The sequence below is a fragment of the Salmo salar genome, unplaced genomic scaffold (genome assembly GCF_965601325.2).
Source record: "Salmo salar unplaced genomic scaffold, fSalSal1 ptg000432l, whole genome shotgun sequence".
Taxonomy (NCBI): domain Eukaryota; kingdom Metazoa; phylum Chordata; class Actinopteri; order Salmoniformes; family Salmonidae; genus Salmo; species Salmo salar.
Genome location: NW_027675387.1, coordinates 1,653,673 through 1,670,641, shown reverse-complemented (window position 1 = coordinate 1,670,641; position 16,969 = coordinate 1,653,673). Strand labels below are relative to the sequence as shown.

Below are 16,969 nucleotides of genomic sequence, written 5' to 3'. Positions count from 1 at the left end.
AGCAATACTTGGAAAATGTGTCATTTATAATAATGAAACATTTATGAATAGATATGGCAGGTTTCAGGAGACTGATGTATCTGAATATGTTGATAAAAATATACTGCTACTATTTTCACCACCAAAGAATAGCAGTGTGATTTTAATATGATTTGACTCTTTGCAGGCTGTCAGGCTGTGGAGTCACAGAGGAAGGCTGTGCTTCTCTGGTCTCAGCTCTGAGGTCAAACCCAACACATTATTTGTGCAGGGTAACAGCGTAAACAGAGAAAGCTAAGCATAACATTTTAATACAACCTGTCTGTCATTGTATTTCTTCGGTGTTTGCAGACTCACTGGCTGTAAACTCAGAAACATCACCGGTAAAGTGTTGGCCTCAGTTTTCAGTTCAAACCCCTCACACCTGAGAGAGCTGGACCTGAGTAACAATGACCTGAAGGATTCAGGAGTGAAGCTGCTCTCTGCTGGACTGGGGAATCCCCACTGCAGACTGGAGACTCTGAGGTCAGTATTCCTGTAGTTGGTCAACAAGTGATAACTGTTCACCAGATCCACATGTGTTTACCAGGCACACATAGTCCACACCATATGTGTTTGGACAGTGAAGCTTACAGTTTTAAATTTGTCGCTATACTGCAGTATTTTGGATTTGAAATAGAATGGTTTATATTAGGCGACAGTACAGAATGTCACCTTTTATTTGAGGGAATTCATACATATCTGTGTTACTGTTTCAATATGAATAATGACGAATATCCAAGTTATAGAGGCACAAAGATCAGAATAAATGCTAACCTCCTCTGTTATTGGTAATGGTGAGAGGTTAGTATGTTTTGTTGTAGCCTCTGTTATTGGTAATGATGAAAGGTTAGCATGTTTTGTTGTAGCCTCTGTTATTGGTAATGGTGAGAGGTTAGTATGTTTTGTTGTAGTCTCTGTTATTGGTATTGGTGAGAGGTTAGCATGTTTTGTTGTATCCTCTGTTATTGGTAATGGTGAGAGGTTAGCATGTTTTGTTGTAGCCTCTGTTATTGGTAATGGTGAGAGGTTAGCATGTTTTGTTGTAGTCTCTGTTATTGGTAATGGTGAGAGGTTAGCATGTTTTGTTGTAGCCTCTGTTATTGATAATGAGAGGTTAGCATGTTTTGTTGTAGCCTCTATTGGTAAAGGTGAGAGGTTAGCATGTTTTGTTGTAGCCTCTGTTATTGGTAATGGTGAGAGGTTAAAATGTTTTGTTGTATCCTCTGTTATTGGTAATGGTGAGAGGTTAGCATGTTTTGTTGTAGCCTCTGTTATTGGTAATGGTGAGAGGTTAGCATGTTTTGTTGTATCCTCTGTTATTGGTCATGGTGAGAGGTTAGCATGTTTTGTTGTAGCCTCTGTTATTGGTAATGGTGAGAGGTTAGCATGTTTTGTTGTAGCCTCTGTTATTGGTAATGGTGAGAGGTTAGCATGTTTTGTTGTAGTCTCTGTTATTGGTAATGGTGAGAGGTTAGCATGTTTTGTTGTAGCCTCTGTTATTGGTAATGGTGAGAGGTTAGCATGTTTTGTTGTATCCTCTGTTATTGGTAATGGTGAGAGGTTAGCATGTTCTGTTGTAGCCTCTGTTATTGGTAATGGTGAGAGGTTAGCATGTTTTGTTGTAGCCTCTGTTATTGGTAATGGTGAGAGGTTAGCATGTTTTGTTGTAGCCTCTGTTATTGGTAATGGTGAGAGGTTAGTATGTTTTGTTGTAGCCTCTGTTATTGGTAATGGTGAGAGGTTAGCATGTTTTGTTGTAGCCTCTGTTATTGGTAATGGTGAGAGGTTAGCATGTTTTGTTGTAGCCTCTGTTATTGGTAATGGTGAGAGGTTAGCATGTTTTGTTGTAGCCTCTGTTATTGGTAATGGTGAGAGGTTAGTATGTTTTGTTGTAGCCTCTGTTATTGGTAATGGTGAGAGGTTAGCATGTTTTGTTGTAGCCTCTGTTATTGGTAATGGTGAGAGGTTAGCATGTTTTGTTGTAACCTCTGTTATTGGTAATGGTGAGAGGTTAGCATGTTTTGTTGTAGCCTCTGTTATTGGTAATGGTGAGAGGTTAGCATGTTTTGTTGTAGCCTCTGTTATTGGTAATGGTGAGAGGTTAGCATGTTTTGTTGTAGCCTCTGTTATTGGTAATGGTGAGAGGTTAGCATGTTTTGTTGTAGCCTCTGTTATTGGTAATGGTGAGAGGTTAGCATGTTTTGTTGTAGCCTCTGTAACTTTCATTTATGAATAATGGCATCATCAGGATGCTTTTAGTAGTGTTTAGAAACCTGTTATCTACTCAATTATAAATAAAATTACTCCAGTAACCATCTGAAATGAACACGATGGGAGACAGAGAGCTGCTTTCAAGTGCAGGGCTCAGCAGGTGTTTATTGTAAAGGACCACAGGTCCAGGGGCAGGCAGAAGTTCAAAAAGAGTCCAAAAAGGCAACAGGCAGGGAAAAGGTTGTGGTCCGGGAGATCAGGCAATAGGTTGAGAACAGGAAATCCAATGGGCTAAGGTACAGGCAGGCAATAGGTTGATAACAGGAAATCCTATGGGCTAAGGTACAGGCAGGGAATAGGTTGATAACAGGAAATCCAATGGGCTAAGGTACAGGCAGGGAATAGGCAAAAGGCGTCGTTAGGGAGGCAGGCAAAAACATCATACACGGGAGGAGTAAATTAAAGGAAACTCAGCGCTCCGTATAGCCGTGTGTCGCAAAACAAACAACACTTCACAATGATGGGGGTGCAAAGAACTGAACTAAATAGAGTTTGATAATGACATACAGGTGTGTGAACAGGTGATCAGAATTCAGGTGACTGGGATCTGGAGAGTGAGCTGCGTTCAGGGGGATCTATGTGTTTGAGAGTGTGAGCTGGAAGCAGACGTTACACCATCCACCATTTTAATATTGGGCAAAACACAACCCAAAACACAACCAAAACAAACTGCAAAATCAATCAACGAGTTTGAGTCACAAGCTTGATGTAGTCGCTGCGTTCAAGGAATATCGGATCAAATACTCAACTTGTGACGACTTTAAGCCACTGTCGTGTCTTTGGGGGTACCATTAAACGGAAGATATGTTTATCAATTAGCTCCCTGTAATTATTATCACGCGATTAAACTGATTAATCGTTTAATTGTAATTAACTAGGAGGTCGGGGCACCAAGGAGAATATTCAGATTACAAAGCTATAATTTTCCTAATATAACTTTCCTGTACTATAATATTATATTCTATTATAGTATAGGTCAATTATCTTCTAAGTTTAAATGGTGTATTTACCTCTAGTCCAGTCTCATTCCAAAACGTCGTAAATTGTTGTATCTGCACGAACCCAGTCTTTACTAAAATCATCCATACGTCAATTGTCTTAAAATCATTTATTTACTGCCCTAAGTAATTAACAGAAAAACAGAAAAACAGTAATTATCGTCAACAAAGGATTGGTATCGGAATGTGCCCTTGTGGGCTAAACAGGCTGGTCGGCCTGTTGAACAATGGGTCATAAATGGTCAGCTGAGAAGTTTACACAGAGTTCATTAACAATTGACAATTGAAGGCTCACTCATTCGGGAACAATTGCAATCTATATATATTTACACTCAGTGTGTCGTTCTGATTCTTGTTGGAGAGTAGTTCTGTTGGGGAGTTTTGTCCGCGTTCTCTCTCTCTCGGTTAGAATGGATCTTTCAGAGCGACATTCATTAATGTCGTCATAGAATGGTTGTTTCGTTGGTCTTCGCGTTCGATGATGGTAATATGGCTATATTGTCTCTTCTGAGTATCACAAAATGGTACCAGCAGATCAGTTCGTAGCTGGATTCTTCAATTCTATGAGTTGGAAGAATTTCCTTTGTCTCTCTATGGGCCATGTGGCCAGAGACTTTCCTGGAATTTTAGAGTTTTTTTCTACCCTTTACACACAGGGTGGATTGTGTGCAAAAGGGAGAGGCCAACGTCATGACATACCCCCCCTGGTGGTTTGGATCTTGTTTATCCTGCAAGTTACAAATCAACATAAAATCATGACCACGTGATGTCCCATTGGTAGATCATCGTTGCAGTCCTCTCTGGTGGTTGAACTTGGTAGGCTCTCTGAAAGCGGAGCCGTCCACCACAAGGATGGGCAGTTGATGTCCGGTTGGTGATCGCCGTTGCGGTCTCCTCAATTGGTGTACCTTGGTAGGTTCCCTGGAAGCTGTAAAGTACCCCAGGAAGGGCCAGGGGATGTCCTGGTTGGTGATCGCCGTTGCGGTCCCCCCCTCTGGTGGTTTACCTTGGTAGTCTCTCTGACAGCGGGCATGCCGCCACAAGGATAGGCTGTGGGTGTCCGGATTTGGGGTCGCCGTTCCGAACCCGTCGTCCAGACTGGAAGATCTGGGCAGTAACTTAGGCAGATGTTAACAACGCACACACACTCATGAAATATATATAATTACATTCATTCCCCAATGAGCGGCGTTGTGGCACTAAGTGATGGTTGTATGGGGACTTTGTTTATGGCTCTATCACTTCCTAAGTGTCAAAGGAACTGAACCGAAAAGGAATGAAAGCATAAACAAAACAAAAATATACAAAATATAGTTCACACAAATAAAATCATCTAATTGGACTGTATTCTATATACGTCCAATGTTCTGGCAAAATGATTATCATGGCATTGTCTCTAATGCCATATCTAGAGTTTTCCTACTTGGTGTGTTGCTTAGGCGCTATCCTAAGTTGATAACTATATGATAAGTCTACAGCTGTAATGCACTAGTTTTGGGCAGTCTACAGGTATGACCTACGGACTTCTGGGAAGAAAACTGGTGAGTGCTGTAGAGTCAAAGGCCTAGAAGTAAATGTTCAACTTTACTAAGGCTGGTATATTGCTTGGGCCCTTAAGTGGTCCTAGCATAAATCCTAATTGGATGTTCCGTTGTGCATGTGTGTTTATGCTTACACAAGCGCGCATATCAAGGGAAGAAAACCAAGTATCCGGGCAGATTACAACTTGTTCAGAATGAGTCTGACGTAGTCAGGTAATTTTCAGGTCAATGCCTGGAGGTCAGTCAGAATTGCTGTCAAGGGAGTCTGTAGTAGTTTTCTACAAGTCACTGTCTTCCACTATTGTAGTGGCGGTAGGTATGAAGTCTATTTCATAGCTATGTTATCCACGGAGGAGCTAACCTCACGACGGAAGTACTCTTTAAGTATTGGACCAGTCATACGTGGTGTGATCATGGTTCATGACTTCTAATAATTTTACTCCTGAATGGAGGGTCCTATTTATTAGTGACATGTGTGTTAACCATTGGAAGAGGGCACTGGAGATTCCCCTCCACGTGTTGCACTCTGAGTGACTCCTATGTCGCTGTTGTCAATGGTAATTTGATTTGTTAAGTCTCTAACCTTCTTACTGATTGTAGCTGGTATTGGTACTGGTACTCAAGGGGACCAGTTATCCTACCGATTTATTCTGAAATATTATCTACTGGAACACATGATTGGAGCATTTTACTAGTTGTATTGTAGTTGAACCTACGCATGGCAAAGAATGATTATTGATGCCATTAGTTTTGGAGGTGGACAAGTCCACTGGACTTCCTTTACGACCAGTGTGGTACACCTCAGTACTATCTTAGATGTCTTCTAAGATAATCCCCGTCTAGGGGCCTGTCTGCTCCTCACTGTTCTCATAGGAGAGTTTACAACTAGATTTGATTTATGCTCTGGCGGCCTCGTACGGTGTTGTCCGTAGTCTCGACCCCCCCCACCGGCCTCGATGAGGCTCATCATGGGTCTGGGCTACTATTCCCCCCCTTTGTGCCTCGGGACCCCCCCACCAGCGGGTGGTGTTGGTGTCCGATGCGCAAATGAAAAGGTCGGACCCTATGTACGAGTTGTCAGCGGCCGCGTTTTTATGAGAGTGGCTGTAACCTTTCAACCAAATCTCCTGGTGTTTGTGCTTCAAAACGCTCAGTGGCTGTCGAGGCATGTCAGTCACCACCGCGTCCGTGTGTGGAAACCTCTTCATTACCTGTGAACTGAGACGAGGATATCGGTCTGTGATATCGCAAAGTGTTTCACAAGTGGGAGTCATCGGGTCAGTTGCTGGACTGACGCCATTAGTGTCATTGTAAGGGGTGACAGTCCCCAACAAAGCGGAAGGTGTATCATCGGAAGCAGAGTATACTCTGCGCATCAATGTTTTTCTTGCTGGGACGCCGCAGTGCTTGCGGAAGTGTCCAAAGGGAAAGAAAAGTTCATCTCAACTACCGTATTACATGACTGCAAGGAGGAGGGAAGTTGCTTATTCACAGAGACAGCTGGCTCGAAATCATGAAAAGAATGGTCAATCAGGTTGGCTGATGGAATGTGTCGAGATATCGTACTATCTCCGTGGATCGGATTTTGTACCAAGAGGTTTCTAAACGTATTTTTCTCAAGGGGTGCTTTCGACAGATACCCCTCGTGAAGGACTGCGTTGCAGCTAGCGTTAGGGGAAGACGGTGTGGTCAGTGGAGAAGGCACTGTGGCCTGTGACCATACCTGGTTGGTTTTCCAATCCATCAATGGGAGTAACCGATCCATCAAGTCTGCTCCAAGTAGCAGGGTTACAGTTTCGAGGCTGGTAACATACACAGGGTGAACGAGCGATACGTCCTGGAAGTGTAGTTTCAGCATGACTCTCAATGTGAGAGGCGAGGTAGTCTGAGTGACCCTCGAAGTTTATTGTCGCATCATTCCACTTTTAACCAACGTTTAGTTGGTTTCAAAGCCCTTTTGAGATCATCAAACAATGTTTGAGAGATGAGTGATATTGTCGCACCCGAATCAATTAGCGCATGACAAGTTAAGCAGTCCTCCAGGACTGTTTCCAGGTATGGCCGTTTAGATTCGTGGTTAGTGGACATATTCCCCACAAAGTGGAGTGGTCGTTCGCAACGACGTGATGTGCCATGTCTGTTCAAGATGGAAGCAGATTGACTTTTCTGATTTTGAGTGGGCTTGGCTTTAACGAAGCGTTTGACCTTTTTCTTCGCAACTTTTGTATCAGAGTCTATGGACAGAGCCCGGGGGCTTGTTTCTTGATCAAGCGGGCCCTGGATAGGGTCTTGAATGAGAGCGGGAGAAATTTGAACTTTAACGTCCATGCTATGGGTGTTAATTCCTGCGGACCTGGTGTCCGGTAATTCCCCGTCTAGTCCTTGTGACTTATCTTTTACCCTTTTCTCAAATTGTTCTCGCTTAAGTTCTTCCCGTAGTGGGACTTCTGGAGAACATTGGTCTACGTTTTGATCATCCTTCAACCCTTTGTTACCCTTGTGCTCTGACACTTTTGGTGGGTTGGGTGCAGGAACGTAGCGAACGGGTCGATTGTAGCGGTAGTCATGTTGATGGCTACGTATTTTACAGTTATTTCGACCGCGGAGGTTATTGGAATCAGGGTTTCGTGGTAGAAACTGTTGTTGTGCGTCATCTCTCGACGCTCCAATACCTGTTAATGCACCCTCTAACTGGAGTGAGTGCTCCTGGTTAAACTTCAAAACTGAGTGGTCAGGGCTCTTAGCGTTGTGAACTTTTGATGCCTCAAAAGCTGTGCTTGCAAGCTCTCTGAGTTGTAAGATAGGCAAGCCAACGTGGGCTGCAGGGCCCAAGTAGGTAATGAAGGTGGGATACATGTTCGACAGAAACATTTGTTTGAATGGTAACAGCTCTTCCATTCCTGTTTCTGTGAGTAGGCCAAAGTAAGCTGAACGAAGCCTATGATAGAAAGCTTGTGGGTTTTCGTTCCGAGCTTGTTTGACGGTGTGAGCCAGTGAGCTATCGTGTTTGCGAGTCGCAGAACCACTGAATTCTAATTTCAAAGCTGTGGCAAGTTTAGCATAGTCATTTAGCACGTGTTGCTGTTGTAGACGAATGAACCTCGTCACGTGTCTATTCGACGTTCGCTTCAACAGGTAAACCCTGTCAGAACCCGTAGCGTTCGGGTAGCCACTCAACGCGTCCTCTATGTCAGCTAGGAACGTCTCAGTATCGTTTGGCTGACCTGGAACGGGGTCAAAGGTGGGGAAATTCTTAACGAGTTTGTCAAGGTATTCTGCGCCAAGCGGGCGGAGAGGGTTGGCTTCATGCTGTGGAGAGATTGGGGCCGAAAGGCCAAGAGAAGAAGCCAAGCCTTGTTGTTGTTGGCCAAGAGGCGCCATATTACTCAGTGCCGAAGGGCCAAGAGGAGAAGACTGAGGGACACATGAGGGAGGCAAGGTCTGAAACCTATTGTCTTCACTCCTGTGAGTACAGGGCTCCGGTTGCTTGGATGGGAAGTCGCGCTGTAGAGCGTGACCATTCTGGATTTCCTCCAGATGGTACCTAAGGGTGGAATTCTGCTGCATTGCAGAGTCCACTTGAGCGCTTAGAGTACTGATTTTGGACACGTGAGTGTCACACCTGCTCCTTTCGATCTCAAACTTATCTGTCATGGTTTGCAGATAGAGGTCTTGAGTACGGAGCGAGAGATTCAGTGATGAGATTTCCTCTGCTTGCTTAGAAGTCAATATTTCCAACCTCATCACCTGAGTTCTCTCATCATTCATTTGGTCAGCGACTTCAATAAGTTCTGCTGATTTATCATCCAACTTTGTCATTGTGTTCATTAACTGATCGTCTTTGGTTTGCAGCGCTTTGAGGAGCACCGTGTTATTTTGAGTAACATTCAACAAAACAGCATGCATGTTGTCAAGTTGAGCGCTCCTGTTTGTAGATAACTCTTCGGATTTATCTAGTTTGGCGTGGACATCATCGTATTTAGTTTTGGCTAAATCGAGTTGTTCCTGTAGAAAACAATTTTGTTGAAGAGCTTGTGCTTGTTCATCGTCATACGTTTTTGCAATTACATTTAATTGTTCAGTTTTCGAACGCAGTTCCATAGCTAGCAGAATTTTTCCCTTTTCTGCATTTGTGATTGGTTTCCCGGTTCTCTCCACCTGTCCCTTTATGTCTACCGTTACCTGCTCGTGCTTCAGCTGTGCACTGCGGTATTGGACAGATGGCAATCTCGGATGGCAAGACATCAGAGCTAGACTGGAGAGAACCTTTACGAGGCCTGCGCCCGATGGTTGATTTTTTAAAAACATTGTTGTCTGCTTTTCCACTAATGGCATAATTAGGGTTGTTATCGCTGCTGAGGTCAGAGATCAATCCATTTACGGGTGGAGGTTCACTAATTAGCGGGCGAGTGGGAACCACCCCCTCTGATAGCTTGCACATTATTAGAACATTTGAAAGGAAAAATTGTTTTTCCTAATTTTCCAAAATTTGGTTTTGGAATGTGGAAAACTGCAAAGACGATTTTAATCTATTTATAGACGTTAATGAACCATCAGTACTGTACAGTACTGTGGAAGTTGGACGTGAATGAATTTGCAAAAGCAAATTGAATTAATCAATGCCAATGATTAGTCCTACCTGGGTAGGCTATCTGGGTATTACACTTGAATTACCTGAGAGGTTGCTTCATCCAGGTTAATATGCAAAGTTTAAGTTGTCTCATTTAATTGGAAGAACCTAGAAAGGTATGTTCGACAATTTAACTTATTAAATTGAATGAGACGATAATCCATACAATCTCCATTGATTGGATATCATAAGTGTAACCCGTAGTTCAAATGTTGGGACCCTTCACCACTAGGGTACGCTCCTACCTGGGGCTGAACGTCAGTAAAGGGGTTTTACTGACTGTGCCTTGCTAAAGCAGATTTTACTGATTAATCTATTTATGATATATCAAACCTGTATAGGCAATCTGGGAATTAACTTTCAATTAACCTGAGAGCATTGCTTCATCTAAGTTAAGTTTGGAAAAAGTTAATCACGTCTCATTGTAGACGCCCAATCAATTTTGGATATTATTTGAAAGATCCACTTGAAAAGGTAAATCTGGCAATTTCACTTGTTAGTTAAATTGAATGAGACGTGCTCCACGTTTGAATTTCCCCTAGAGATGTACTGGCAATTCTTCACCACCAGAGTGCAGAATGCTGAAATTTAAACGGAAGTACAAAGGTCGGACTTCCGTCGCGCTAGCGGAGAAATTTTAAACGTGTTACGGTGGAGGGTAAAATGTTCCCTCTCTGTTAGCTTACCCGTAATGCTAAGCTATTGCTACTTGGTTCAGGAGTATCCTTCCAAGCACCAAAATAGGATCCTTTCCCTTATGGAAAGGGTGGGTTTTCTAGTGACGTCTCACCTTAACCCCATTCAGCATATTCTGCTAGCGTTTATGTTGACCGGAGCGACACGGTACTTAACTACAAATACGCATATGGTCTGCCCACAGTCTTAGTGCGGTAGGCAAATTATTCGGCTCGGTTCCCGGACAGTTAACTTCTAATTTCTAACCTTACTCTAGAAGTTAATATTTACCGACAGAAATAGTACCGTTTGGCCTAACGGACTAAATCTGGAATTTAAATCCTCACTGCTATCGACATAAGACCGGAGCTACTCTAAATAGCTTCTCTCAATGGAAAATGCACAATCACTTTGTTTACATAGCAGGCTGTTTGTACAATTCTGTTTGCACAATTGATATATAGAATTTCACAGCAAAGTCCAATTCTATCTTAGATTCCTCGCACGGGGGCTCCAATATGTATTATCAAATTGAACCATCGTGCGTTTTAGTTTGAGTCCTCACACGGGGGCACCAATATGTCGTGTCTTTGGGGGTACCATTAAACGGAAGATATGTTTATCAATTAGCTCCCTGTAATTATTATCACGTGATTAAACTGATTAATCGTTTAATTGTAATTAACTAGGAGGTCGGGGCACCAAGGAGAATATTCAGATTACAAAGCTATAATTTTCCTAATATAACTTTCCTGTACTATAATATTATATTCTATTATAGTATAGGTCGATTATCTTCTAAGTTTAAATGGTGTATTTACCTCTACTCCAGTCTCATTCCAAAACGTTGTAAATTGTTGTATCTGCACGAACCCAGTCTTTACTAAAATCATCCATACATCAATTGTCTTAAAATCATTTATTTACTACCCTAAGTAATTAACAGAAAAACATACAAACAGTAATTATCGTCAACAAAGGATTGGTATCGGAATGTGCCCTTGTGGGCTAAACAGGCTGGTCGGCCTGTTGAACAATGGGTCATAAATGGTCAGCTGAGAAGTTTACACAGAGTTCATTAACAATTGACAATTGAAGGCTCACTCATTCGGGAACAATTGCAATCAATATATATATTTACGCTCAGTGTGTCGTTCTGATTCTTGTTGGAGAGTAGTTCTGTTGGGGAGTTTTGTCCGCGTTCTCTCTCTCTCGGTTAGAATGGATCTTTCAGAGCGACATACATTAATGTCGTCATAGAATGGTTGTTTCGTTGGTCTTCGCGTTCGATGATATAATTTACTTAGCTGCAGACTAATAATTAATATCAAAGACTTGTTCTTATTCTGTCGGTATCAATAGTCTAAAAGTTAACCACGTGGTATGGTTCACTTTCAGTAGAGTACTTGGATGGTCAAACCTCTGGCAATAGAGTGTAGGCCTGGTCTGGAGAAATGTAAATCAGGGAGTGTTTTATAGTGCCCATCGAACAGGCTGGTCAAATGACGCCTGGTCCTGTATATGTCCCTGGGGCGTGCCTATGACTGAGTTAGATTTGGTTACAGAAATACAATTCTATCACATTACATCAGTACATAGCATCTCAATGTCTTACAAAAGCTTTATCCTTATCAATACATTCCATACACCCATATGAGGCAAGTCTTAAACTGAGTCTATTATATAAACAGTTTTATGGTAATATGGCTATATTGTCTCTTCTGAGTATCACAAAATGGTACCAGCGGATCAGTTCGTAGCTGGATTCATCAATTCTATGAGTTGGAAGAATTTCCTTTGTCTCTCTATGGGCCATGTGGCCAGAGACTTTCCTGGAATTTTAGAGTTTTTTCTACCCTTTACACACAGGGTGGATTGTGTGCAAAAGGGAGAGTCCAACGTCTTGACACCACTATGAGTTAATTGGTCAGTAAACATATGATTTCTTTAACCTCTTGGGGCTAGGTGGGACGCTAGCGTGCCACCCGTGGTGCACTCCATCAACAGCAGGTGCATTTCAAGAGCGGCAAATTTGAATCCAAATAAATGTCAAAATTCAAATTTTTCAAAAATACAACTATGTTACACCATTTGAAAGATAAACATCTCCTTAATCTAACCACGTTTACGATTTCAAAAAGGTTTTACGGCGAAAGCATAAATTTAGAGTATGTTAGGACAGTACATTTACAAGAGTTGTGTGTAATGTTTTGTCAAGTCAAAGACAGGGTCACCAAAACCATAAAACCAGCTAAAATGATACACTAACCTTTTACAATCTCCATCAGATGACACTCCTAGGACATTATGTTAGACAATGCATGCATTTTTAGTTCTATCAAGTTGATATTTATATCCAAAAACAGCGTTTTACTATGGCATTGATGTTGAGGAAATCGTTTCCCTCCAATAACCGGCAGTCAAGTCAGCGTCACAAATTAAATAATTAAAATTAGAAAACATTGGTAAGATATTATATTGTCATTTAAAGAATTATAGATTTACATCTTTTGAACGCAATCAACTTGCCAGATTTAAAAATAACCTTACTGGGAAATCACACTTTGCAATAATCTGAGCACTGTGCCCAGAAAAATACGCGTTGCGATACAGACTAGACGTCATGTTGGGGAGATCTAAAATCGAAAATACTATGTAAATAATCCATTACCTTTGATTCTCTTCATCAGATGTCACTTCCAGGTATCACAGGTCCATAACGAATGTAGTTTTGTTCAAAAAAGCTCATCATTTATGTCCAAAAATCTCCGTCTCGTTAGCACATGATGTAAGCCAGCCGGACTTCTCGTCATGAACGAGGGGAAAAAATATATTTCCGTTCGTTCAAACATGTCAAACGTTGTATAGCATAAATCATTAGGGCCTTTTTTAACCAGAACATGAATAATATTCAAGGTGGACGAATGCATAGTCTTTTATAACGTATTGGAACGAGGGTACCCAACATGAAGTAGCGCGCCAGGTGTCTAATGGGACATCACCGTTCCATGGCTCTTGTTCGGTCAGATCTCCCTCCAGAAGACTCAAAACACTTTGTAAAGGCTGGTGACATCTAGTGGAAGCAATAGGAAGTGCCAAAATATTCCTAAACCCCTGTGTTTTTCAATGGGATAGGTTTAAAGTCAATACAACACATCAGGTATCCACTTCCTGTCAGAAAATGTCTCAGGGTTTTGCCTGCCAAATGAGTTCTGTTATACTCACAGACACCATTCAAACAGTTTTGGAAACTTTAGAGTGTTTTCTATCCATATATAATAAGTATATGCATATTCTAGTTACTGGGTAGGATTAGTAACCAGATTAAATCGGGTACATTTTTTTTATCCAGACGTGCAAATGCTGCCCCCTAGACCCAACAGGTTAAATAGGGGGACTAGATACATAAAGTGCTTTCATTTCTAAATAGTGAAACAGATATGTTTGAAAATATCCTCAAATAAAAGGTGACATTATATACTGTCACCTCATATGAACCATTTGATCTGAAATCCAAAATGTTGGAGTTTAGAGCCACATTTAAAATGTTATCTTCACTGTCAAAATAGATATGGTGTGGACTGTATACTCAATACAATCTAAATCTGATACCTCACTGTCTGTCTTTTGACTGATACTGCTTTTAAACTGGTCTGGTCAGTCTACTCAAATATTTGTACTATACATGTTTCTATCTGCAGGCAAAACTTTGATCATTTGTAATTTATAATATGATACATTCATTTCTGACTAGATATGAAAGGTTTCATGACTGATATATCTGAATATGTTGAAGAAATCTACTGCCACTATTTTCACCACCAAAGAATAGCAGTGTGATTTTAATATGATTTGACTCTTTGCAGGCTGTCAGGCTGTGGAGTCACAGAGGAAGGCTGTGCTTCTCTGGTCTCAGCTCTGAGGTCAAACCCCTCACACCCGAGAGAGCTGTACCTGAGTAACAATGACCTGAAGGATTCAGGAGTGAAGCTGCTCTCTGCTGGACTGGGGAAACCCCACTGCAAACTGGAGACTCTGAGGTCAGTATTCCTGTAGTTGGTCAACAAGTGTTTTGTTGTAGCCTCTGTTATTAGTAATGGTGAGAGGTTAGCATGTTTTGTTTTAGCCTCTGTTATTGGTAATGGTGAGAGGTTAGCATGTTTTGTTGTAGCCTCTGTTATTGGTAATGGTGAGAGGTTAGCATGTTTTGTTGTAGCCTCTGTAACTTTCTCACTCATTATTATTCATGACTTTCTCAATCATGGCAGTCACAGGCTTGATGTAGTCATTGCAGTCAAAGAATGTGGGACCAAATACTAAACTTTTGACTATTTTAATACACTATGAGTGAATTGGTCAGAAAACATATGACTTCTTTAAATAGGGGGACTAGATACATAAAGTGCTTTTATTTTTCTAAATGGTGAAACAGATATGTATGAAAATATCCTAAAATAAAAGGTGACATTATATACTGTCACCTCATATGAAACATTTGATCTGAAATCCAAAATGTTGGAGTTTAGAGCCACATTTAAAATGTTATCTTCACTGTCAAAATAGATATGGTGTAGACTGTATACTCAATACAATCTAAATCTGATACCTCACTGTCTGTCTTTTGACTGATACTGCTTTTAAACTGGTCTGGTCAGTCTACTCAAATATTTGTATTATACATGTTTCTATCTGCAGGCAAAACTTTGATAATTTGTAATTTATAATATGATACATTCATTAATGAATAGATATGGCAGGTTTCAGGACACTGATGTATCTGAATATGTTGAAGAAATATACTGCCACTATTTTCACCACCAAAGAATAGCAGTGTGATTATAATATGATTTGACTCTTTGCAGGCTGTCAGGCTGTGGAGTCACAGAGGAAGGCTGTGCTTCTCTGGTCTCAGCTCTGAGGTCAAACCCCTCACACCTGAGAGAGCTGGACCTGAGCTACAATCACCCAGGAGACTCAGGAGTCAGACTGCTCTCTGCTGGACTGGAGGATCCACACTGCAGACTGGAGAAACTCAAGTATGTAGAGGGTTTATGTCAATGTTCACATCAGACATGTTTGACTTTTCAGGCTAGTTAAGACAAACATTCTGACCAGCACTTGGACAAAGTTATATGCTAAGTGTGTGTGTGTGTGTGTGTGTGTGTGTGTGTGTGTGTGTGTGTGTGTGTGTGTGTGTGTGTGTGTGTGTGTGTGTGTGTGTGTGTGAGTTCAGGTGTATCCCTCAATGACTGTCTGTTTTTCTGCTTACCGCTACAGTGTGGAACATGGTGGAGAGAACAGAATGAATCCTGGGATTAGAAAATGTGAGTGTTGACTGCTGTGAAGAATATGACTAAGAATAAGTCTTAATTCAAGTTAAGTCAAAGACCACCATCATTACTGACTTGGTCATATTAAATATCATCTGTAGTTCTACAGAAGCAGAAATCAGGGACACCAACGTTTACAAAGAGTTGCTTTGACAATGTGTGTGTGTGTGTGTGTGTGTGTGTGTGTGTGTGTGTGTGTGTGTGTGTGTGTGTGTAATTCATGTGAATAAGTGTGTTTTATATTACCATACAGTATAACATATGATCATTCAACACGTCTCAAGTTACCTTAACTTCTCCTTTTGATTCCTAGAAACATCTACATTAAATGAATTAGTGAAAAGTGAGTTATTAACATTCTAATGTGAATGATGATGATTTCTAATATTGTGTCTGGTTTCATCCATCAGATGTCTGTGATCTCACACTGGACCTAAACACAGTAAACAGACTCCTCTCTCTGTCTGAGGAGAACAGAAAGGTGACAGGTAGGACAGAGGAGCAGCCGTATCCTGATCACCCAGAGAGATTTGAGGACCTTAAACAGGTGCTGTGTAGAGAGGGTCTGACTGGGCGCTGTTACTGGGAGGTAGAGTGGAGTGGGAGAGGTGCTAGTATAGGAGTGACATATAAAGGAATCAGCAGGAGAGGAAGGGGTGATGACTGTTTTCTTGGACACAATGACAAGTCCTGGATTCTGATCTGCTCTCACAACAGTTACTCTGCCAGGCATAATCATATCTCCACTACCATAGACGTCCACCCCTCCAGATCCCACAGAGTAGGAGTGTATCTGGACTGGCCAGCCGGCACTCTGTCCTTCTATAGAGCCTCCTCTGACACACTGACCCACCTGTACACATTCACCTCCACATTCACTGAGCCCCTCTATCCAGGGTTTAGGGTTTATTATGTTGGCTCTTCAGTGTCCCTGGAATAATATCTGGACACACACACACACACACACACACACACACACACACACACACACACACACACACACACACACACACACACACACACACACACACACACACACACACCCACACTGGACACACCCACACTGGACACACACTGGACACACACACACACACACACACTGGACACACACACACACTGGACACAGACACAGACACACACACACACACACACGCACACTGGACACACAGATACACACTGGACACAGACACACACTGGACACACACACACACTGGACACACACACACACACTGGACACACACACACTGGACACACACACACACAGACTGGACACACACACAGACTGGACAAACAAAAACACACTGGACAAACACACACACACATACACACACTGGATGGACACACACACACTCACACTGGACAAACACACACACACACTGGATGGACACACACACACACACTCACACTGGACAAACACACACACACACTGGATGAACACACACACACTGGACTCACACACACACTGGACTCACACACACACTGGACACACACACACACTGGACA

The 16,969-nt window shown here is 41.9% G+C and overlaps 1 protein-coding gene across 1 annotated transcript in view; it reads left to right on the top strand.

The window, feature by feature from the left end:
* LOC145876051 (uncharacterized) overlaps positions 1-16,468 on the top strand; it is a 29,377-nt gene extending 12,909 nt beyond the window's left edge. Inside the window, exons 4-8 of the mRNA XM_082971822.1 lie at positions 331-504; positions 14,003-14,176; positions 14,999-15,172; positions 15,414-15,460; positions 15,877-16,468. Coding sequence (XP_082827948.1) covers positions 331-504; positions 14,003-14,176; positions 14,999-15,172; positions 15,414-15,460; positions 15,877-16,406 — 1,099 coding nt within the window. The 3' untranslated portion in view covers positions 16,407-16,468. The remainder of the gene's footprint in view (positions 1-330; positions 505-14,002; positions 14,177-14,998; positions 15,173-15,413; positions 15,461-15,876) is intronic.
* Positions 16,469-16,969: the final 501 nt, after the last annotated feature.